This window comes from Danio rerio, chromosome 21, assembly GCF_049306965.1.
Source record: "Danio rerio strain Tuebingen ecotype United States chromosome 21, GRCz12tu, whole genome shotgun sequence".
Taxonomy (NCBI): domain Eukaryota; kingdom Metazoa; phylum Chordata; class Actinopteri; order Cypriniformes; family Danionidae; genus Danio; species Danio rerio.
This window is the reverse complement of record NC_133196.1, coordinates 25,167,382-25,193,822: the sequence shown is the minus strand read 5'-3', so window position 1 is coordinate 25,193,822 and position 26,441 is coordinate 25,167,382. Positions and strand designations below refer to the sequence as shown.

The window sequence follows — 26,441 nt, the reverse complement described above, 5'->3', positions numbered from 1 at the left end:
GTTATTGACTTAAATAGACTGGAAATGATTGTCATAATACAATATCATTTTAATACTGAACAGAAAAAAGAACTATGAGCACAAAGGCAAAACTAACAAAGAGATAACTAACAAAGCTTACAGTTATATTGATAACATCACTAAGGATTTAGACTATTTTGTTTGTGAACAATGACACAGTGGCTTTTCATTTTTAAGACACTGATTATTGCCATAATATGTTTGAGAGGTGAATTAAGGATTTCTAGTGAGTAACTGTAGAAGGTTATTCATTGTGTTGTGCTAATTGTATGTAAAAAATTATTTTAAAGAATGTGAAAACTGGTCAAAATACACTGGCATTACCTGTACAACTTTTTCATACTTACATCCCCATTTATCTTCATGATGTTGTGTATGTACAGCCAGCATTTTATTAGTGTTTTAAGCATTTTTTTTTTTTTTTTTGCATTTTGTGTTTATGTCTAATAAAATAAATAAATCATATAAAAAGAGAAAATTGAATCCGCTTTAAGCTACATATTACATTATAGTACCTGTTTTTCTTTTTGTAGATCTCGAAACCGTACAACAGAGGTGCAAGGCAAAAATAGTCCTGCAATTTAGCAGCACACAACCTCTTTACACTCATTATAAGAGTCTGCTGAGTGAAACCAAAACCCGCCTTTGTATACCGGTAACAATTGTCCTGTTCGTAAGAAATTCCTAATCCGAAAAAACCCGGCAATCCATGACGAGATTTTCCGAGCGCACCATCTGCTGTTTGTGATTTGCAGCGGCACCACATTGAATGAAGCCCGCGCACTAGTTTATACCCGTGTATATCCAGCCCGCGCGCTCCATATACGCGGAGGGATTCTTGTCGTGTGTGCTGCGGCTCTTGTCACTCATTCGCTGTGCTGCTCGGAGCGCATTCAGTGTCAGCGGCTGAGGACCAATTCATGATATCACAGCGACCTGAAACAGGGACAAAGCATCGTAGTCATTTAGATTATAACTGAACCAACTCTACCTATTCTACACGGAGCATACCTTTGGAAGAGATTGCAATGCTTCAGATACGGGATCTCATTTGGACATTGCTTTTCCTTGGTTATGCAGGTAAGATGCACTTGTATCAGTTGCACTGTATCCTTTCGCATCCTTGTTTTTCCCCCTCCGCTGTCCTGGTGCGGTGTCTCCTTAGCACAGGAGCTGTTATTGAGATGAGGATGCGATGTAGTTCGGTCTGGTTCATTCAGTGATGCTGTTTTCTTCGGTTTTAACATTCAGCCTGAACAAACTCTGTTATTAGCATCCCTGCCAAACTGGCACATGTTGCCAAACTGGCATTACTTGTGTGGGATATGAAGTCTCGCGTCTCTCTGCGTTTTAAAAAAACGTACTTTTCCGAATGAGTCTTGCCTATTTAAGTGCGTTGTTTGTATATGGTTGTGTGGACATGACTGCGCATTGGCTCCTTTGAGATTTGTGTTATAGGAGGCAGAACAAACAACCAGATGGTGTGTTTGTGTAAACATATCACAAACTAAGCCGTCACAATAGCCAGCCAAAGTTTATTGTGAGGTATTTATTTATACCGTGTGTTTTCAACCGTGTGTTCATTCGGGATGGTGGCGGCCGGTGGTGTTGATGCGCGCTCGCGGCTGGAACCTCTCTGTTACCCTTGGATGAGTTTATCCTTGATATTATTAGACGGAGAGTTCAAGAAACGAAATAATGGCATTTATGCACCCTTGTGTTGTTTCAAAGCTCCACGACTTACTTTCTTCCTTTAGTAAAACACAGACGGAGACGTGACAGACTCCGTCCCCGTTCGCTTTTATGGTATGGTAGGACATGCAATGTTAAGTGAATGGTGACTGAGGCTGTCAGTTCCCAACATATCCCTTTGGACCTTGCCGATTTTAAAAAAGAAAGTAAGTTAACGAGTTGGTAATTAAATGAGGGTGAGTAAAAGATGGACTGTCTCTTTAAAGGCTGAAGTTAGACTTCTCATGCATGTATAATGAATGTCCAGGCTGTTTATAAGCAAGCCAGTCAACCAATTAGAGAACTAAGTGAACGCGTAATGTTAAAGCGCGAAGTATAAATAACAATGATGAATGGGATGATTCCCAAAAATGATGCAGTTGATTGTGTTTCGAATGCATGGATGATGGTTTCTAGCCAATCAGAGGGTAAAGCTTGGGCGGGAATGAATTATATTCTGTCACCCCCTTCCCCCCTTTCCTTCTCCCCCCTCTCTCATGGCAAAGCAGATTTACATTTTCTAAGCATTAACATTATACACCTACATAATTGCACATATATGCACAACGCATAGTAGAAAAATAATGCAGGTTAACATTTATACTAATTATGTAAATATTTAAGTATTTGATTTGATCAAAATCAGTTGTTTTTGTAAGCAATGTAGTCTTTTTTTGGGAAGGGGGGTGGGCCAGCTATTATTATTATTATTATTATTATTATTGTTATACAAATATTGGAATAATATGATCAACATGCAAAAAGAAAGCAATTTTCTGCCTTTTTGCCTTCAGTTATGAAGAATCTAAAATTTGTAATTCAAAACTTCAAAATTTGACCAAGTTCAGTAAATTCTTTCGCAGGATATATAACATGTCATATTTCACCAGCACTTTTACAATGAAACTGAATTTACGTTCAAACTGATGCTTCTACACTCAGTAAAATCCTCCTTCTTTGATTTGGTTAGCCATTTCTTTTATTTAATGTGTCCAATTATTGACTATACACCTCAGAATCAAAACACCACATTGCTGTTATATCAGATATGGGATTTATATTGGATACAGACATGAAATAGTGTGCAATATATACATATTATGAGTATAATATGTACAAGTGCATGGTGAAATGGAGTGGGGGTTGCACCGTGCGTGCTGTTAGTGTTATAAGCGGTTATGATTTGTATGCGTGATGCGTAGGAATGATGCTATTTTCCAGTTGGTGGTCATGTCCCACTGGTTGCCCTTTTGTCGTGGCAGGACATCACAAACCACCCAGCAGGTCTGAGCAGGTTTGAGGCTCCATGTAGCAGGTGTGGGAGTTTGTCCTGGTGTGTTTAATTTGTGTGTAATTAGGGCAGGATGTTAAAAAGTGCAGGCTGCTATGCTATACATGGCCGTACTCTCATTTCTCAGAGCGGTGTCCTATTTAAAGAATCATTAATGCCTTGAGTGTTTTTGCTTTTATATGCATGTGTGGGTTTAAACAATGCTTTTGAGGTGTAACTGTACTGAACACCTGCATCTGTCATTCTCTCTCTTTCTCTCTCTCTCTCTCTCTCATCGTTTCTTATCTTTAACTATCAGTAAGTGGTTGTTGTAGTGTAGAGGCACCTACTGCTATATGGTGCTGACATGTTGATGTTGACAGAGTGCTTGCTTATGTGTGTGCTGAATACAGATAAATACCCACAGACCCACATCACAAATAAATGTTACTTCAGGCTGTGCTTCAATGTATTAAAAGTACAAAGAGCCAAATAGGGAGTCTTAAACATCCGCCTCTGAAGGTCTTTAAAATAGGAATAAAAGAAGTTTAGTGCAAGCTTTAAATATTGTATGTGTGTCCCTGACCTCAAGAGGATGGCAAAGTCAAAGATTAGTTAACACTTGAAGGAAAAGAAAGAAACTATTGCAAGATGGTGAACATCTGGAACTCCTCCTGCTGTGCCAAGTTCAAAGTGGGTTTGGAAGATCTACTTCATCCATCTTTTGACTGAGATCCAGTAACCATGGAAATAGACTATATGTATTCTGTATTCATCTGTTACCTTGAATGATGATAGAGCATTATTTCACCCATTGTAAAAACTTAACAGTCAACTTTATCAAGTGAACTGAATGTAGTTAACTAAAAAAATTACTGAAAGTTAATTCTACTCATTTGAAAAGAGTTTTGAACTCAGTGTTGAAGGTAATGAGTTAATTAAATACCTCTTTACTTTAATTTCAATGGAGTAAGTTCACAGTACTCATAGATTAGTGTTTTAATTCAAATGGTTTGTAGCAATCGGTTTCCTCAACTGGTTTGAGTTGCCTTAACTTATTGGGTTTTATAGTACTCAGTTGGTTTGTTCTTTTTATTTATTGGGTTTAACTGTGCTGAAATTGCTTTGTTTACTCAAATGGATTAATTTCACAGTACTCATTAGCATTTCTCAAATATAAAATTGAATTGGATTTAGATAGGAGTTGGATTGAAATGAAATGGTCTTAGGTCTTTGCTAATCATTTGTTGCTTCTTTTTCAATTGCAAACAATCATATTAAGTTCATTTCATGTTACAGTTGTTGACATTTAAAATCTGAACTCGACATTTAATCACAGTCTCTGTACTTCAGGTGCAGCTTTTGGATCTACTTTTACCATTCATGCTTCCCAGCAGACACACAACGTCATAAGACATTAATATTAGGTTAGATTTAGGAAGTCAGCGTATAAGGACAATGTTAATTTGACGTCCAGTATTGATGTTAAATGACGTTGAAATTTTGTTGATTTTAAGTTGTGTTGAAAAGTGATTTCATCAGCATGGCTCACTCCACACTTTAAGCTAGCCTTTACTTGGATGGAGGAAAGGAGGGAGGGTGGGTTCAAAGAACAAGAAGAACAGTGCTAGAGGGATGGTCTTCCTTAAATAAGTTTAAGTGAGTAGGTGATTGGTTAAAGAGACAAAGTAAGGCGTGGTTCCGCCGCTGAACCTTTATTAACAAGTTAACTCCATCAAAATCGTTGAGCCAGGGCTGGGCAATCTGGCCTAAAAAAATTTCACGACTAATTTTTTGAAAACAAAATTCAAATCAAATTGATTAATCGCCCAGCCCTACGTCGAGCCAACATCTTAAACCAATGTCATATTGGCGTCAAATACTGACATTTAATCATCAGGTATGGCCAACAAAATCCATATAGATATACGTATCTATATGTATACGTATACCTATAAGAGATGGCATATAGGTAACGTACACACAATGTCAAGCTTTAACAACCTTAGACGTTGATATTTTGTTGTTTTTAGGTTGCATTGGAAAGTAACTAACATGCAACGTCTGTTTGACGTTGAGTTATGACATCAACCTAATTTTAATATCTAAACAAAAAGCATGACTTTGGGGTACAACATCAGTCTGTTGACATTGACATGTTGCAATCATGTTGACATTTTGTGCCTGCTGGGTTTTGTGTTTTAAGATGAGAAAATGTCATGGTGTTCAGTTTGATGCTTGATTTATTAGATTTGTTTTCTTACTTTTTATGTGATTCACACAGACAGACTCTAATTAAATCAGTTGATTTCAACTCAAGGACATTTCTTTTTTATGACACAGAAATGAATGACAGGCTATCTACATTTCGCTGTGATCTACATGTACGTATGCCTGCTGGGGTCTAATATGCTATGCTAATAAAATTAAATGAATTTTCAAATATCTCATTAAAATTGACCTGAGATTTTATCCTTACTGAAAAATTCACCTCTGAACTTCTCCTTTTGGGGTAAAAAAAGATTCAATAGTCTTTCTGTATAGATGTTACAGAGTGAATTTTATAACAGTATAGCTTTAAGAAGGCCAAGGCCAATGAAAACACAAATGTCAGATCAGAACTGAAAGGAATAGTGATCTGGTGGAGAGATTTGCCCCCATGCTGCAGGATCCTTGGATGTTTCTGGAGATAAAAACATTTGAATGCTTTCATTCTGCACTGTTCACACTGTGACTGCTTCTTGTAAAAATGTATTAATTTTAGTTTGTGCAAGCTGACTGAAATCTTATAGTCTCAAATGTTCTCCAGTTGTTTTCCATTTTGTGCTTTTTTTGATAAAGATGGGCCGTCTTTGCATATTAATCACTTTCTGAAAAGGGGCTCAGACTGATTTGCATTGTGTAAGCTTCGAAGGCGTCCTGTAGAGTGTTGGAGGAAAAAAAAAGGAGGGAAATGGGTTTGGTTTTGTCATGCTGAAAAGCCACCCCCTGATCCTTGCAGCCCATCTCTGAAAGGGTTTCTCCTTATTCAAGTAGAAGGGCCTTCTAAAGTCGCAGGCCGAGAGGCAACTTCGAGGAGTGTAAACATTGTCTTACACCCCCCCCCCCCACATTTAAACCACAACTCTTTGCCGGCTCACTTCGTCTCCACTTCTCTCGCACTTATTAACTTGAGGAAAGTCGAAACATGTTTTTCCTGCACCACTAATGGTACCAAACAAAATAGTAAACATAAAGACTGTTTCCAGACTAACAAATACTCATCCCATCTGTTACTTCTCAGACAAACACACCCCAAACTCACACCATTGGTTGAGCCAATAAGTACATTTGCATGCTTAGTTGCAAAGCTGTTTGCATAGGAAAGATGCAATTTTCAATGGGACTTTTTTCAACTAAAGTGACCATATCTGAATGCACATGAATGAAGGTGGCAGATGTTCAATCACTTGCTTTCAAGCCTGTGTATGTTGAGAAACTGCCATTAAGATGAATGGGAATGCTAATGCATGGCTTTCTGTGAATATTATAGACCTCCTTATCTCAAGCAAATTTTGCTTGTTGCAGAAATTACACCCTTCACCCTTCACAAGGTGCAGCTTGAAGTCCCTTAATCCCATTGCATGACTCAACTGTTATGTTGTAATGCGGAGCAATGGCTGTGACATCATCCAGTAGTAGTAACTACTGTATTTAAATGTACAATAGCATGGTTCATTATTCATTCATTTATTTTCTTTTCAGCTTACTCCCTTTATTAATCTGGTAAATGAACCACCAGCTTATCCAGCATCTGTTTTATGCTGCTGCAACCCATCACTGGGAAACATCCATACACTCTTATTCACACACATACACTACAGCCAATTGAGTTTACCCAATTCACCTATAGCGCATGTCTTTGGACTTGTGGGAGTAACCGGAGCACCCGGAGCAAACTCACACGAACATAGACAACAACATGCAAACTCCACACAGAAATACCAACTGACCCAGCCGAAGCTCGAACCAGCAACCTTCTTGCTGTGAGGTGATTGTGCTACCCACTGCGCCAACGTCACTCCTAGCATTGTTCATTAGATACTATATATATTTTTGCTAAATAATATTCATTTAACTTAACTCTAAACATGGTCTAGCTAGTCTTTTGAGATGGTAATAATATTCAGATGCTGAAGCTCCTAGCCATTTGTGTCCAAGATTCATCTTTATTGTACCCCACTTCAAGGAATTTTGAATAGATTTCCGGAGTTAAAACCACTGAAAAACAAAGTGTGCACATACTTTGAGTTCCTCACCACACTGTATTCAAACAAGAGCAGCCCAAAGCACTTTCGCAAGGTTACAGTTTCCCTCCACTTTCGGCAAGCGGAATAATTATAGGACTATTTTCACAGCATTATTCAATCTTAGTCAAGCATTTTAGTAAATGTCATGATGAGATGAGGTAAAAGCGTTGTGCTAATTTTGTCATGCCAGATGAACGCCAAAAGCTGAGTGTCAGAAGGTGATATGTGATGTGTGATGTAACCTTATTTGGCGTGATTTAAGCAGTTAGCAGCTCAAAATATTAAATGATTGTGACATAATAACTTGCATTTGATTACTGTATATGAACTTGCTTGAGAGAATATTGCCATATAGTGCTTTCTTAAACTGTGTAATTGGATTTAATTCCTATTCAACTGAATGTCACAACTTGTAGAAATGCATGTGCTCTCAGTGGGCCTGAAATACTGCCTCAAAGGTTTCTCTAAATCTCAACATTTAACCAATGTTAATAATAAATTGCTTGCCCGTGGAAGACCTGTAGTCCTTTTAGTGGGAGCCTGTGAGTTCATGTTCAAAAAGAACATTCTGGAAACCCTGCAAGCACTGGCCTAAATCTGAAGAATAATAACCTGAGAAGAGACAAAAGATTGAGTGCAGGGGGGGTTGGAGAGCCAAAGAACAAGAGCAAATACAAAGACTGTAGCTTTGAATTGGAAACATGGCTTGAAGTCCAAATAAAGCTGTGTGATATGAATATTTTTAGCGCAATTTTATCCTAATTTTCACTTAAAATCTAAAAATATCCTTCAGCAGTCTATCTCCCTGTCTAGTTGAATGTGTTTAGTTCAGACAAGGCTGCTTGTGTGTCTCCCACTGCTTATCAAACTCAGTATTACATCTGATTCTGCCACAGGCCTGCTGATGTAATCAGAGCAGACGAACTTGATTCTAATTTAAACTGCAGAGATTTTACAGCCTATAGGCGCATGCTTTACTCGCAGACCTCCCTTTATTTTAGATATATAGGACATTGAAGCACTACTGCAACTGCTCTCATTATTGATCAATGTTTTATTAATGAGTTCTAAACTACATATAGTTTGCATCTTTTCTCTCAGGCATCGACATAAAAATGATGGCATAGCTGATGAATCCACATGGAAAAGCGCAATCTGGTCTTCTGGGCATGTTGCAATGAAGCACAAATATGTAGGCTTTTATGCAACACAGGCTTATTGGAAGTATGTTTTTGTAAAACAGCAAAAACATACTTCAACATACGTTTTAGTGCAGTTTCTAGGTAAAAGAAATGTTATGGGGCAGTATTACCCAATCATCTTTTTTTCACACTAATGATATTCATAGGGACATGTTATTGATGAATAAATAATTAGTTTTGTGTTATTCTTTGCATAACATCAAATAAGAACCACAAAACTAATTTAAAATGTCCCCCACCTTCTTGTGAATATATGTGAACTGTATAATCAAACACACCCTAAGTATAGTATTTCAGATTTGCAAAAATATAAACACTGCCCTCTAGTGGGTATGTCATCTGAAACGTGCAATAAAACGCACCCGGAGCAATGTAAAATGTAAGCTGAGGCATTTATTTCTAATGAGCCTTGGTTTCTTTGAGTTGTGGTCAGTTAATTGGCAGGCTTGGTCCACTGCATTGTTGCTCAAGTTTCATGCCAGTTTTCCCAAGGGGGGAAATCTGTATTCTCTCAGCTGTCAAAAACTTTTGTGTGTGTTTTTTTTGTGTCCATAAATGTATTCCTAGGTAGCAAGTGTGGTAGTACATGGCCTTGACATTTGAATTGCTTCTTGTATGAAATTTGAAGAAAAAAGAAGAAAACCTTGAAGTGTTCAGTCTCAGAGTCGTTCCAGTGTACGGCAATTCATTCCCTGTCAGCGGTTTGCCAGCACAAAGCCATGTGGCTGTTGACATAATCAATTGCTCCCATAGTTGGCAATTCAGTTGAATATGGAGAGTCTGATGTCGCCACTGTGATTGCCTTCTCACCTTTGATTGCTTTTCCTGTGCTTTTGGTGTTCTCGTCATCCGTCTTTTCTTTCACCTGAATCACAGCCAGACCAAAGCGTTTACTGATTCAATACTGGTGTTGCAAAAGCTGCTTCAAATTATAACTTGCAAATAGAAATGCACTATACATTAAAGCAGTCAGAGCACCCTTTTTTTATAAACAATTAGCTATCTGTCTATATACATTTCGTGTAATCCGCATAGGAATGTGCTACTAAGTATATTGACAGAAATTGTATACTGTATAGTGTTTTTGTTTGCTGGACCTACACTGGTTTATACATTTTTGCTTTTATAAGTTGAATTATAGGCCGCTTCGCACACAAACACACACAAAAAAAAATAATTTGTTTATATTTAGATACATTTCTATCAGTATTTGTCTACCACAAAAGCAATGAGGATCTCAATTTTAGAAACCTAATTTGAGAAACTGAAAAAAATATATAATTGTGAAAATCAGTATTTAGTGTATATTATCTGGATTATATTGGCAACTGTGAAATGACTCAAATTAATCAGTGATTCGTTTAACAAATCAGTTCATGTCTCATTTAATAAATGCATCACAATGAAACAATTATCAAAGTAATATGAACAAAAGAAGTCTCTTTTAGGTCTAAGCGATATTACAAAAAAATAAAAATAATAATCACGGTATCATCGATATCGTTAATTATTGAATATTTTTTAACAATACATTTGTGAATATCAGGGTTTTTTTTTTATTTACCCACTTTATTTTAATTTACCAGTTAAAATGGATGACAAATGGACAAACCATTGCTTCAGCTCCGATCCAAGTTTATGGAGAAAAGCAAAAAGCACTGCAGTGTTTGAATGTGCTGTGTTTGTCTCAGGAATGTAGTATACCATTATTACTGAAATGTGTATATTTCATGCTTCAAGAGTTCACACTTAACTGATGATTGATAGTAAAGCTAGTTTGGCGTGCTGTCCCGGGAGAGAGCCCTGAGCTTATAAGATCCTTGAGCCCTGGGCTCCCTCCCGTTGCAAGGCGAGAGGGGAGTTCTTCAAGACGAAGATATTGAGATGAGAAAAGTCTGGTTATTTATAGTGAGTTAAGGATCGTCTGATAGGATAATCAGTCATTAGCTAAAGTTGGAACAGCTGTGAACAATCAAAAGCACGTGATCCTCTCGAAATTTGTTTATGAATAAACTTCACAAAGTGTGAAGCAGATTAGTTAGTTCTACATACATAAATCTTACTTACTTCGCAGTGATCTTGCGGTAAGTTCAGATGTTTTTAAACTAGGAGCACCTGGAAAATGAACCTCCACTGGAAATTACAAACTTTTACCCTAAGCTTATTGACATTGCTTTCAAGGTGCTCGTTCAGCAGCCACATTTTAATAGAACTATAGCCTTCATACCGAAACTTCATACCAAATTTTTTTAATCAATATTGATAATGGCAATTGGTTTTCCCTTGAAATGAAGCTTTTACTGGCTTTTTTTTTTTTTGAAGTAACCATGCTATTGTTACTCTTAGTTACTCCCTGTCAGTGTATAATATATTGTTTTTTTTCTAGGAATCAGTGCTAGTGAAGTTCAATCTACCTTAGTTGCTGTTTCTTGAAATATGATCGATGGGTTTGTTTCTCTGATTATAAGACCTCTGGTGATGGTGTTGGTCTGTGCTCTCAGACATCCATAATATTTGCCCTATTACGTTTTGCCCTAGGCTAAAAACAAGCAGGGTGTTTTATTCATCCATTCCTTCATCTGTCTTGTTTTGATAGGATGCATGAATTTGGCCTGCTGGGAGATGGACTTCTGTATAAGGCGCTCTCTTTTCCTAGGAGTTTAAGGTTTTAGGGTGATAAAGAACAAAAATAGACTTCTCTTCCTTTGGCTCGGAAGGGCAGCAGTGCTCTGAGCAACAAAGGTTAAAGATTTAAAGGAAAAAAAAGTGCCTCCTCTTTCAACACACTCATTTTTCTTACTCCCCTTGATCATGGATGTATGAAATTACTTTCACTGTGTTTGGCTACATTACTGGGGATTATGTATTCTGAAGAGATGTTTTCATAACCAGGGTTTACATTTTTGCTTGTATCCTGTGGGTTACAGTAGCTGAAGGGGCATCTGTTAGATCACTGGCACAAACCCCTGGGTTTGAACATCTGTTTAGCTTTTAAGAACAAAGCAAAAAGAAGCCAGAGATAACCGATATATGTTCTCAGTTTTGGCAGCAATGCAGACCTTTTCTGAGTAGCCAGTTTTGCCACATTTCTTTTACTAAGCTTTATTTTTAGATAAGATGTTCACTCAATAAAATTAAAATTCTGCCCTCATTTTCTCCCTCATGTCATTCCATACTGATGTGACAATCTGTAAAAGACCTTGCAAGTAGCTTGTTTTGCTAGCTTTTTGGCTTCAAATGTGCTTTAATCCTTTGTGGCATAGATTCAACAAGGTGCTGGAAACATTCCTCAGAGATTCTGGTCATGTTGACATGAGAGCATCACACAGCTGCTGCTGATTTGTCGGCTTCACATTCATAAACCACTGATACTAGACAGGATTGATCAATGCTTTCATGTTGTTTAAAGCACCCTACCATCTAAATTCCTCAGCAGATAGGACAGTCACCAGACCGGGGAACCTTTTTAAGATCTTGTATTGTTTAGGTTTGGTAAGTCAGTTGAAACTGACAGGAGTGTCACCGATGTGCACTTCTGCTGCTGCTGTAGCTCATCTTCTTCAGGGTTTGATGTGCTGTGTGTTCAAAGATGATTTTCTGTAAACCTCTGTTTTAATAAGTGCTTATTTGAGGTACTGTTTCCCTTCTGTCAGCTTGAACCAACCTGGCCATTCTTCTCTGACCTTTGGCATCAAAAACCTTAAAAACCTAAACCAAAAAAATTACAATCACGGACTTGAAGATTAAGTGTAATGAAATCACAAATACAATTTAGCAAAGCTGTGATTGTCATGTACATATTGTCAGGGAAGCATGGTTGTGTGATCAATAGTAAATCTACCCTGAAGGCCAAAGGGTGCACTCATGTTGAATATCCAAACACCCGAGAAGTAGAAACCCCCATAGTCTTATATTATAAACAGGATATTCTTTTATGCACTTTCATTGATTCAGCACAACTGATAATAACAGAGGGCTTTATTTACACTCAACTGAAGTTATGAAGTAATTATTAAATGGGGTAACTTCAAGTGCAGCAGTATAGTACACCATATATCAGTGAGAAGCAACTAAAACTGCTGTCATTATCACATAACTATTATTTTGATGTCATTATCATTTAAATCCAATTAAATCGATCTTGATTTTGTGTAGCTTGTCAGTGTACTACAACTAGTAAATGCCGCTCCATCTGAAAGCATGTGCTGGAGGTTTACTATTAACACCTTCATAGTCAAAATCACCAATCACTAGAGATGATTGATCATAAAAATCCCAGCAGATTAACAGTTCTCAAAACACCCAGAACAGGCAGGTTGGCACCAACAGCGGTGCTACATCCAAAATGACTTAAAGCCTTACTAGTTAATACAAACAAAACAAAACATAGTGTCAGGGCAGTACATAAAACAGAGTTCTTTTATAGATAGTATAGGTTCTGGTGGGTTATTAGTGTGTTTGGTTTGCTTTCAAAAAAACAACATTGACAAAAAACATGCACAGTGCAACTTTAACACTTGTGCACTGTTCTCAAGTTGCGAAGTTCACAAATGATGTCACTGATTTGGTCGAAAAAAAAAACATGCAAAATGACATTTTCAATACGTTTTATTAGTGGACTGGATTTATTTTTACTTTTTATAACAGTCTTGGACATCTCTGTATGATTGATCTTGAAAAGATATATTAATCTTGACGAATACATAAATCTATACATAAAACCTATTTTGTTTTGGCACACAGGAACATATCTGTGACATGTCCTCTAACCACTACTGACTTTTAAAATTGCATTTTTCTACTTTGTTTTTCACATTCCAGGCTGAAATGTCAGATGTTAAAAGGTCCTTGCTCTTACTTTAGAACTAACGTGATATTTCAGAAATATCCCACTTTAAAAGCTACTTTCCAAGCACGAATGATGTGTCCACGCTTAGCTCAGACTGCGCAGAAGGCTGGTGGTTTTCGCTGTTATCGAACAGACTATTTTTAAACTCGCTCCAGGTGGGAGAAATCTATGACGATTGAAAACCATTTAGTGCAACATCAATGGATGTGCAGCAGATTGGTGCAAAGGATGAAGTAGGTGATTGTTGATATTTGTAACCATGAGGCTTCTGCATTTGTTTGTCTGTCTCTGGCTGGGACAGATGGTGTGGAGTGGCTGCTATGTGGAGCCGTGTCAGTCGGGTAACAACTGTGAGTTTAGTGTTATTCACCTCGTCTCTGAAGCACGCTGTTGAGAGAAACCACAGAGCAACATTTGTTTTAACCTTTCTGAGTTGCATAATTGAGAGCGTTACACAGGTGCAAGGGTCTAAAATCTATTGCCCAGTCAAATTTCTACATTTCCGCACCTGGTGTATCAGCATACAGGCAGAATTAGAAAGCGACAGTTGTGCCAAAATGTATATTCTGTATATATATATATATATATATATATATATATATATATATATATATATATATATATATATATATATATATATATATATATATATATATATATATATATATATATATTTACTAAACTTCAGAATGATTTTTAAACACATCTTTAGTTGTGGAAAAATAATTTAACAACTTGAGAGTTTTGCAATAAAAAACAAGATTTTGATTATTGGAGAATAAATTAATTGATAATCTATTACATTGTTACATTTAATGCTATTTATGTATAATGTATCAGCATGCTGACAGACCTATTAATGAATAAGTCTCCAAAACAAAAATGTTATGCCATTATTTATTTACCAAACTTTGCTTTTAAAAATAATTTCATTAATAGTGGAGAACAACACATCAGCAAGTAAATAATAGTAGTTTTGTTATTAAAACCACATTTAATTGTCATTACCTACCAGAATTTTATGATACAAAAACACAAGAGACAACAGGAGAGGGATTGAATAAAGTTCAATTAAGAAGCCATATTTGTTTATTTATTTGTTTGTTTTATTTGTTTATTATCTGTTTATTATTTATTCTGTTATTTTTAACTCACCAAACGTTTTGATGTTTTCTGGAAGAGACTGTATAAATGATTTTTGTAAATTTAATAAATTATATATTTACTTAGTAATTATGTATTACATTTTTGTTATATTTACTTACATGTATTATGTATTTATACTTATACATTTTTATAAAAAAAATATTTGTTTATTTAATTTACTATTTGTTTCTTAATTGTAAAATAATTGTAACTTTGTGTGAACTCAAAATTTATAGTATTTTTTTCTTCAACAAGTATTGCCTGCTGTTGATTTACCCGACCAGACTGGCTTCATGACTGGTAGACACTCAGACTACCAGAAGACTTTTTAATACTATTGTTTTGATACTGCTGAAGTTATTTTATCCCTCTATGTCAAGAAGGCATTTGACAGGGTTGATTGGGGGTATTTCTTTTTTATTTTAAACAAATTGGGTTTCACTGCAAACTTTATAACTTGGATTAGATTATTGCACTCATCCCCTGTGGCATCTGTGCACATCAATTCAACTCATTCAAAAACCTTTCCCCTCAGCCGAGGTACACGCCAAAGCTGCCCCCTCTCATCCTTACTATTTGCATTGGCATAGAACCATTAGCCATTTGGTTGGGAAATGAGCAAAAGTTTAAAGGCATCTCTCTGTATGGAATATCTTATAAATTGTCTCTTTATGCAGACAACCTTCTTTTATATATGTCTAACCCCATTTCATCATTACCACTGATCCTCCAAGTTCTTGATTTGTTTGGCAAATTTTCTGGCTTCAAATTAAACCTTCAAAAATTGAGATGTTCTAACAGCTGAGACAAGGCTGAGAGACTCAGGAAGAATTACAATGTTTAGGTGTATTCATCACTAAATCAGTTGCAGGTATTTTTTGTTTTATTTATTTATTATTTTTCTATTCTGCTATTGTCCAATAAAGAATTATGAAACAGTTCAAAGAAAGCATCTCTGTTGCCTCTATCATGGTGCCACAGCATTCCTGAACCTAGCTTGGTTCGAGACCGCTATAATCTTTGTTTTTAGCAATCTCCTCATCCAGAGGCCATGTAACCTTCATTAATTATTCTATTAGAACTGCAAATTACAGCCGGCAAGATGAGTAAACATCACAGAAAAACTCAAGCTTCCTTAGGAAGTAAGTGAAGCGAGTTTCTCAAAGAGCTTCCGCTGGGCTGATCATACCAGCCGTAGCCGGTGAGCATCAAATGTCGCTCGGCTGCAGCAGCAGATGCGGCATGGCCGGCTTCCCATGGGCAGGCACTTCTGAAGGCCTCTCATTAGAAGAGCTGCTCCTATTGTTTATGGATCCTAATGAGCATCACAGCGAGCAGCCAGCGAAACAAAGAGAAAACACAGACCTCGCCGTCAGAACAGAACATGTCTGCTCTTCCAGAGAACCGAAAGTACAGCTTCACCCTGGCTTTTGTGAGAACGAAGGCTCCTCACGGCTCCCTAGATCTCTTCGTCTCATTACTGTTATTGGGAAAGACAGTCTCCGGACAGTACTTTTGCCCAAGATGTGGAAAAGCCTTAATTAGTTCCCTTCCTAACGTGTTTATGCACCTCAACGATGTCCAACAGCGACTTGAAAAGCGTGTCTGATATACACAAATGCAGTCAGGAGGCAGACACGGTTTCTGCAGTAATTAGTTTGTTTTAAACCCAGCAAACAAGCCCTCATTTTGAGCTGAAATAAATGTTTAATGTCTTTTGTTCTTCTCTGGAGACAGATTTGGGGAGGCGGTAAGGCTTTATAGGGACAAGCAAAGACAGATTCAGTCAGATAGAATGCAAGTCATTTGGAGAATTGACTTCCTGCCAGCGATGTTAGAGGTTTGCTTGAATTTTGTTGCTGCAACTTAATTGAGAACACATAAAGCACTGACCAAGGCAGTCGTGCATAGTGTGTGACTGATTGATGCTATCAAATATTCAGCAGCCTCTGAGGGAACAGCTGGGATTATGTGAATTGGAGAGTAGGGAATATATTCATAGTGATTTCGGTGGCAATTTAATAACAAACAACATCATGATTATTTGGAGGATTTTAATGTGGTTATATTAGGCCATAGGATTTTCTAAACGACTGCTTTATTAGATTTGATTTGGAATTCCTCACCAAAAGTTTTAAAGTTAAAGTTGAGAAGTTTGAATCAGTTTCATTTCAGGCTGATTCAGATACCCTATGATTCAATGATCATTTGAGGATTTTCATATTTTGCTCAAAATCCTCTCACTGTGGAACTGTGGAGCGTTTGTAGGAAGATAAATTCTCTGCAATTCTGCTTAATTATTGAAATTCTGAGGGAGGAAAACAAATACACAATTCTGCCTTTTTTCAATTCTGAGTTTACATTTCATAGTCAAGCTTTTATTTTGCACAATTGCAAATGCATATTCAAATGTAATTCCCTCACTTGCACACAGTTCCAAGTTTATATGTTTCAAATCTGACAATTTTTAAGGGTGCTCTGATCAATTGGTCGATAATCGCTTGGGGGAGTTTGATCGGCGGTCTCCACAAAGGCCGATCCAGAAGAGTCGATCAGATGATGCAAAACTCACGACTCACGAGATTTTTTTTTTACATGGTGCAAGAACAGGGTGTGTCAAACGTGCTTTTTGTGCTTATGCAACTGACTATGACTTGACACGGCTGTTCACTGGTAGCCTGTGCCGTGTGGATATTAGTGGAAAAAATTATTTCTTCCCTCATTTGAAGAGCTCACGCAACAGCTGCCATCGCATCCCATCCATAAGCAGGGGTACCCAACAGGTGGCGCCGCGTCATGCTGAAGACTATTATATTATAATTTTTTGTCGCGTCAAGCCATTAGGGCTGTTCATACATCTTATCCAAAACTGTGTTTAAAACATGATGAGCACCGCTTCTTTTACCAAGTTCAATTCACTCGCGAACTTCTGATCTTTTAGCGTTTGTGGTTGCTAAGCGACAGCGCACGTGGGCCAGAGGGCTATGGTATACTGTAGGCTTCACTCATAGCATTTGAAAGATGCAGAGTTACGTCTTTGCACTTTACATACATACCTTTTAGCAGCATAAATTCAAATTGTAAAGCAAGCAAAGCTCAAGTTATAATGAACGGCAGTGCCATAACGTCTTTTGGTTTTGATGAGAGGGTTTGTCTGTGCAGAATTTAATTGCAGATATTTAATTAATTTAATTGAATTTAAATTATATATATATATATATATATATATATATATATATATATATATATATATATATATATTTTATATATATATATTTTATATATATATTTATATATATTTTATATATATATTTATATATATATATTAAATATATATATATATATATATATATATATATATATATTTATATATATATATATATATATATATATATATATATTTTTACATTTGAGAATTAACTTATTTGAATGAAAACATAAGAATTTAAGTTGTAACTCTATGAAGTTTAATGTCAAGCTTCTTATTTTTTATTTTTACTACACTATAGTTAATGCAATAAACAATTTGACATTACGACCACTTTAGTCAAACTAATATACAGTTAAAATCACAGTTAAAGTTATTTTAATGTCAAAAAAATTTATTCAGCTGTCTGACCCAGTCATACTGGACAGCCTGTTCCTGTATTAGGTTTCCATGTGATTCATGATATGATCATCATTATTCTATTATTTATGACAGCATTTCATCCACAAGCTCTTTATGGTGCCAAATGTAATTTAGCCACTAACAAAATTGTTGATTTGGCTGGCCGTCTGCAGTGCGTATGGGAAATCTGTCTTGTGCACAGCACAAATGACCTCATGGTCAGAGCTGCCCGTCTATTGTGAGATTGAAGAGCGTCTGTGTAGGTATTGAGTTTCTGGGCAACAGAGTGACAGCTGTGCATTTCTTTGTAATGGAGGGTATGCAGATAAAAGGCAAGTGTCCAGGGGACAAAGAGAAAGAGCGGGACTGAGGGTTCAGGCTATATGGATGCAGCTGTGTTTGAACACTCACATTACTGTTTCATCACTGAGAAAACTCTGGAAAGAAAGTTTCCTCCCTGCATTATTCGCCGGCTTGTTTGAAATTCGTTGTGATGTTTTCTAGAAAACTAGATATTGGATTTTTGAAGAAGCTATTCAGTAAAGTGAGTGGAAAAGTGCTCTTAGTTTGATGGCATGATATTTTTATAATCAAAATTTTGAGTATTTTTCATGCAAAAAAAGATGTCCTTAAGTGTGAAAGGCAGACCAGCACTGGCTCTCTGAATGCATAAAATTTCAGCTATGCCACCAAAATAACAAGATTTTTTTTTCTTAGACATTCTCTCCTAGCAGTTCATCAACACATACTGTAAGGATAAAGTATGCATTCTTTCAATTATCTGTAAGATTTTACATTAAAATCATTCTGCTGTAATAATACTGTGCATTTGAGCATCAATTAAACAGTTTAACATCAGCTATCACTATTAATGTTATGAATTGGAAAGAATTCAAAAATAATTGATCTTCCATGAGCACTGTCAAAGTGCTTTTTTTAAAAATGGGAACATTTTTGTAATGAGCATTTTATTGATCTCAAGAATCTTTTTCCATTAAAGGACTTGTTTGTGCATAGGAAAGGTTTCAAGAATGTTAAAGGAAATGTCTATAAATAATCTTTATGTTAAAAGGAGTGTATTGTTTTTATTTTAATAATCTTTACCTGTATGTGTTTTTTTATTTTTTATTGAATAAATGCACTAGATGTTTAGCAAATTTTTATAAAAATGTAACTGTTAAAAGTTAAATTATTTGGTAGTTTATTATACCAATAGAACAGTTTTTAATTTCAATAAAAGTGGTGTCTTCTTTACATACTAGAGAATGTTGATGATTGTGGAACCACACACCTAGTACTGCCATATTTCAGTGCATGTTCATGCAATTAATTGATATACAGCATCAGTTAAGCAAAAGTATAATTTTTTTTTTTTTTTTAAGTATATTTATTTGTCAATAATATTAAGTTTTTGTTTGGTAATTTTCTCTGTAAATTAACTATTGTCCATAATTGTTAGATCTTGGTGGAGATATAACCACATCCAGAGGTGCACTACTGAGAATCCTGAAAATAATAAACTCCGCATTACACTGAGAATGGCTGAATATATGAATAAATTGAATACATAATAATGAATATATTGGCAGCTATTACAGTTTTAAACCCTATTCGCATGGGATTAGTATTACCTCTTGTGATTAAGAAATACTCCCCACCCCACACACACATACACACACATAAAGTGCATTTGCATGGGATTTTACTCAAATTTAGTTTCTGATTTCCCATTGTAATGAATGGGGTGGTGACAACAAGGGTTGGATCCAAATGCAGCTTTTATTAGAATATTCAAACGGAAGTTTCAAAACAGGGACAGACAGTTGCATGAAGGTAATCCACAACAGTAATCAGTAAACAGGCAAAGGGTCGAGGCAGGGAGCAAAACAAACATAAACATATAAAACAAACAAGGGTCAAAACATGGCTAGACAGTACAGGAATTGCTTAGAAATTCTCACTACAGGGAAACAAAAAGCATAGACATCAATGTGTGGTGTATATATGCTCACCTGACACTTTATTAGGTACACCTCTTTAACTGCTCGTTAAGGCAAATTTCTAATCAGCCAATCACATGGCAGCAACTCAGTGCATTTAGGCATGTACACATGGTCCTAATACCTAATAAGGTGGCCGATGAGTATATACAGTAGTCAATCAAGTGAGTCCTGATCAACTTCAGCTGTGGGTGTGCGTGTAATCAGCAAGAGACCTGAAACCGATGTGTAATTGCGGGGCATGATGGGATATGTGGTTCAGGTGGATGACAGGGGGTATTCTCCAGTGATCCGCAAGGGCTACATCACTGGTGATAATAACACCCATCAAGTCTCATAAATGAGAAATTAATTCTTGGTTCACAGATTTTTTTCTCAAGATATACATCATGTAGTTGACTCAAATCCGTGTAGCATGTTGACTTACAATTTTAGGTTGAATTAAGGATTTATTTTTACAGTGAGTATAAAACCCTCTATATATTATGCATTAAAACTTGATGTAGACACATTGCCCTATACTGGCTCAGAAATCGAGTTTGGGCCAGTTGTTTTTAGCATATAAAGAGGTGGCCAATAATCTGTATGCAGCTCTGCCGTGATTGATCGTGAGGCACTTTGTCGATGCCCTGGTGTATCGACATCTCACATTTCACATGAAAGGACAGCATTCCCATTTCAGAGAGATAATAGATGCCTGGGACATTAAGAATGACTGTCTGTGCACCTGAGCTTATTACCTTTTCTTTGAAAACAAACTGCATGGTTTGTCAGTAATCTGTCATTAGAGTTGTCCGGCCTGAACTGTGCAGTACACACTGGCCTTTTTTCACCACAAATAACCTCATTAATCGCTGACCTGCAATTTATATCAGAGCAGGTGAGGGGATTTAAAGCTTTATAGGAGAAACCATGCTTTTCCTTCATTCAGTGGTGCCATTAAGTTTATTTGTTCTGTGGGTTTCTGATCGATGTCCATTAAATCCTGGAAATCTAATGTTTTTCAATACCATTTTTGATATAACTTTGAAATAGTTTTTATTATTATTATTATTATTATTAATTTTTTTATAATCATTACACATTCAAATCATATAATCATAATTATTATTATTTTTAACTGTTTATTAAACTTTTACAGATATAACAAAGTAATTTTACAGAGAAATTAAAACAAATATTATTCCTACCACTACCCTTTAAACAAAATTAAATTACATTTATTCAAAAAGAGGAAAGAAGAAAAAAAATTATACAAATTTTAAATACATGTAAAAAATTATTAATTATAAACATATGTTTCAGAAAAAGCCCTAGTATTCTCATTTATTGTAAAACAGATTTTTTCCAGATGGATGAAGCTCATTGCATCCCAGAACCAGTTGTCAAAACTTGGGGGAAATCTTTGTTTCAATAATTAAAGAATACATTGTCTTTCTAACAGTATCAAAAATGCAAGGGCGTTTGCAGTCCAACTCAATAACCCTGCTATATTTGGAGAAAGTCCAAAAAGTGCAATAAGAGGACACAGTTCGTTGTACTTCTTTGAAAACACTTAAAAATTGATAGCCAAAAATAAGTGATTGATAGACAAAGCCTAAACATATGTATTTATGTTGTAGTTACATTTTTTGAGAGGTGCGTGTCAGCGACGCCAACGGGGAGGGCTATGTGTCCATGTGCAGTTTGCGCCAAAGCGTGCGCTTGATGCAGAAGTATAAATCAGCCTTTAGTCCCTTTATTAATTTGGGGTCGCCACAGTGGAATGAACTGCCAACTTATCCAGCATATGTTTTTACGCAGCGGATGCAACCCATCACTGGGAAACATCCATACACACTCATCTACACACACACACACTCATATACTACAGTCAATTTTAGCATACCCAATTCACCTGTACCACATGTCTTTGGACTTGTGGGGGAAACCGGAGCACTCGGAGGAAACCTAGGCAAACAGGGGGAGCACATGCAAACTCTACACAGAAACGCCAACTGACCCAGCCGAGGTTTGAACCAGCGACTGTTTGAACAGCGAACCAGTGACCTTGATAACCCAATATTATAAACATTAATCGTCAGGTATTTATACAATGTACTTAGTTACATTTACTTTGCAATTAAAAGGCCCTAAGGTTTAGACTGACAGTCTGTAGAGACACTTACATGGTCAGAAAAGAATACTTTAAATGGGTCCAATGTTTCAGAGAAAGCCCTAGTATTGTCATTTATTGTAAACCTGATTTTTTCCAGATGGATGAAGCTAATTAAATCTCGGAACCAGTTGTCAAAACTTGGAGGAAACCTTTGTTTCCATAATAAAAGAATACATTGTCTTTCTAAACTGACCCTGAACCAGCGACCTTCTTTCTGTGAGGCGAACATGCTATAACACTGCACCACCGCATCGCCCCTGTATTATTATTATTATTATTATTATTATTATTATTATTTGTATTATTGTTGTTGTTATTAATTAGTACTAGTAGTTTTGTCTATTTTAAAGATAGAAGCTAATACATTTTGCACTTTTGTAATAATTATATAATATAAATTATCTATTAAAATTGTGTTATTCATAATGAAATTACAAATATTAAAATTCCCTTATATTTCACAAAAAAATTTTAAACTTCTGTTTTTTAAATTCATTCATTCTTATTTTCAACACATTCTTAGCACATTTAATCATTGCTTCAAAGACACATCAGATACAGTAGTTTAAAAATAAAATAAAGATCTTTCTACATCAACTCGCTCCTACAACTTCATAGTCATTGTATTCCTTGTGATGGACACAGCTGTTAGACGCTCGTCACGGCCAAGCTGAAATGAAATCTATACACAGTCATATATTCCTCTTTAAATCCCTGTTGCTCCAGAGATAAAAATACATGGATATATGAATTGTGCGATTGGAGAATTCAGCTGTAGGAAGCTTAATCTACCTGCAGAAACATGCATCACTGTTGACATTTTGCTGGAAAACATCGCACAGTATGAAATATGGTAGACACAGAATGCATTAGGAGAAATAAGCAGAGAAATACCAGTTCCCTTGCCGGCGCCAGCTAACCTGGGCGATACGCTGAGGTGCTTCTGTGCCAGCACCTGGAGAGAACACAGATTAATGTGTGGATGAATAATGAAGTGTTTTTTTTTAGATGGCATGTAGACTGGCAGTCCTGCTGGGTTTGGGTGTGGCTTTGGTTGAGACAGTGCTGTGGTTTTGATAGTGGCAGGTGAGACTGTGGCATATGGCCTGGCGCCAGAGTAACGGGTGACTGCGCTTGGAGAGATTTATTTTGCCTGCTCTGCTCTGCTCTGTAGGGAGCGAGTGCAGACTGCTAGACCAGAGTCGAGGCCCAAACCTCAAGAGGTCAGAAACCAAACCTCACCTAAGACTCATTGTCTGTTTGGCACAGTTTGATGGGGCTGGGGTGCAGAACGATGAACTTTGACAGCAGTCAGTAAAGAATTTAAAATAAATAACTTATTTTGTTTTTATTAGAACATGCAGTATATGTAATAAGTAGGGATGTTCATAATAACCAATTAGCCGTTAACCGTAAGGGTGCGTTTTTAACCGATTAAAAAATAGTATTTTATTTTTTACATGAACCATGAGTCAGACAGAGGAAATAAAAGCACACAAGCTCTAAGGTAAAACCAGACGTTCAAGACATAATCTTTAAAATAATGACTCCCATTTAAAATGTTGACAGAGGTTTGTGATATAATAATAACAGTGGAGCATTAATTAAATCCATATTTTTCGCAGAGCGATCGATTTGATGTAGCCTGCTATTTTTACTTGACAGAAGAAAAAACACATATGATTATAAACAATTTTTCTTAAAAAAGGATTCAGTCTGTGTTTTTCATTTTGTAATCTAAATTTGTAATTTAAGTGAAAAATATCTAGGGCGGGACTATTTATTTGATTCTTTTTATTTAGTTTGTTCTTTTTTCTATGCTGTTGGAAACACTGCACACTGTAAAAAATTTTAAGCCAGTTAAACAAAAAAAATCTTAGTACTAATTTCCTTCTGTTTTTTCTTGTTTACTCAACTTTTGAAAACATCAGCTACACTGACTGAAAATAATTTGTCAGTGAAACAAAAAATGTCTAGTTGAGTCAACTTAACATTAGTAGTTTTCTGGAAACCTGCACCTGCAGCACAACAAATATTTTTAAGTTGTGCAAACTGAACATTTCTTGTCTGCAGGACTGAAATGACAGAAGTTGAGTGAACAAGAAAATACAAAAGGAAATTAGTACTAAGAAATTATATGTTACCAGAGCAAAAGTTGTGTTAACTGAACATTTCTTGTCTGGATGGCCTGAAATGACAGAAGTTGAGTGAACAAGAAAATACAAAAGGAAATTAAAGCTGCAAGCAGCGATGATAGGGACCTCGCACCCGGGCTCACCGCCGCCCGGTGGCCTCAGGATGACAGAGAACATCGAACAGTAATAATTTAAGCCGATATATTTAAAAAATCGGAGAAAATCACAGATCTATGCCAAACTTTCTCCTCTCAGCAGGTGGCGCTATGACTGTGACTTAAGATTGGCATGTAGATGTCACCAGGAGAGGAATCTTATCAACCATGTGAAGTTTCAGGCAGATCGAACATTGTTTAGCTGAGTTATAAGCCAAACTGCCTTTTGTCAGCAGGTGGCGCTACGACAGACTCAATTATGTTATGGGGATGTGTTCAGGAGAGGGATTTAATCAACCATTTGAAGTTTCAGGCAGATCGGACTTTGTGTGGTTGATTTATAATGCAAACTACCATCTGCCAGCAGGTGGCGCTATAACTGTGACTTAAGATTGGCATGTAGATGCCTTCAGTAATGGAATTTAATCAACCATATGAAGTTTCAGGCAGATCAGATGTTGTTTGGCTGAGTTATAAGCCTATCTACCTTCTGCCAGCAGGTGGCGTTATGACTGACTCATTACTGTTTTGGGGATGTGTTCAGAAGAGGACTTTTATGAGCCATGTGAAGTTTCAGGCTGATCTGACTTTGTGTGGTTGAGATATAAGGGCTTCCTGTTCCAGGGCGAAGTGTTGAGGTTTGTCATGCCGCCACGGACACGCCCCTCTGCAAAAACTCTAGATCTTCACAATATATCATCACTTAAGCTTTCAGATAACAACCCACCAAACTTGGTGCTGATACAAAAAAAATAGTGGGAGGAGTTTATTACTCTGTAAATCATGACATTTCCTTTGGCCAGCAGGTGGCGCTATAACTGTATCTGGATATTGGCATGTAAACGTGTTCTGGTCTGGACTCTTATTAAACATGTGAATTTTGAGGCAGATCGGATAATGCATGCCTAAGTTATAATGACTTCCGGTTTGTGGCGAATCATCAAAGTTTGCGGGGCCGCCACGGACACGCCCATCGACAAAAACTATAAAGCTTCGCAATTTAACATCGCCAAGGCCTTTAGATGACAAAACCCAATTTTGGTGTCGATAGCATAAAATCCCTAGGAGGAGTTCGTTAAGATACAACGCCTGGAAATGGCAAAAATGCCACTTATTTGCAGCAGGAAGTTAAAAATATCCGACTTCCTGTTGGGTTTGAGATATGGCTCCAAGAGACTTTTTCGTATGTTTTGGCGTGTTAGAGGTGTGTGCCAATTTTCGCGCATTTGCATGATTCGTAGATCAGGGGCTCGACCGTTTAATTTTTCTAGGTGGCGCTGTCGAGTCATTTTGCCACGCCCACTTCAATATTGTTATGTGGATGTGTTCAAGAGATGACGTATATCAACCATATGAAGTTTCAGGCTGATCAGACTTTGTGTGGTTGAGTTATGAGGACTTCCTGTTCCATGGCGAAGCGTTGAGGTTTGTCATGCCGCCACGGACACGCCCCTCTGCAAAAACTCTAGATCTTTACAAAATATCACCGATAGAGCTTTCAGATGACACCACTCAAATTTGGTGCTGATACCATAAAATTTGTGGGAGGAGTTTGTTACAGTGTAAAACATGTCATTTCCTGTGGCCAGTAGGTGGCGCTATAACTGTATCTGGATATTGGCATGTAAACGTGTTCAGGTCAAGACTCTTATCAAGCGTGTGAATTTTGAGGCAGATCGGATAATGCATGCCTGAGTTATAACGACTTCCTGTTTTGTGGCGAATCATCAAAGTTTGCGAGGCCGCCACGGACACGCCCATCGACGAAAACTCTAAAGCTTCGCAATTTAACATCGCCAAGGCCTTTAGATGACAAAACCCAATTTTGGTGTCGATCGGATAAAATCCCTGGGAGGAGTTCGTTAAAATACAACG

The 26,441-nt window shown here is 36.7% G+C and overlaps 1 protein-coding gene across 14 annotated transcripts in view; it reads left to right on the top strand.

Moving 5' to 3' along the window:
- The first annotated feature begins 908 nt into the window (after positions 1 to 908).
- The window catches only part of ncam1a (neural cell adhesion molecule 1a), a 414,266-nt gene continuing 388,733 nt past the window's right edge, over positions 909 to 26,441 (top strand). For 13 of the 14 annotated variants that reach the window (XM_005161139.5, XM_068215774.1, XM_073934239.1 and 10 more), the window contains exon 1: positions 917 to 1,101. In XM_005161139.5, the coding sequence (XP_005161196.1) occupies positions 1,050 to 1,101 (52 nt within the window). In that variant the 5' untranslated portion in view covers positions 917 to 1,049. Of the gene's footprint in view, positions 1,102 to 26,441 lie in introns of all 14 variants that reach the window. The other variant, NM_131202.2, reaches the window with a different exon arrangement.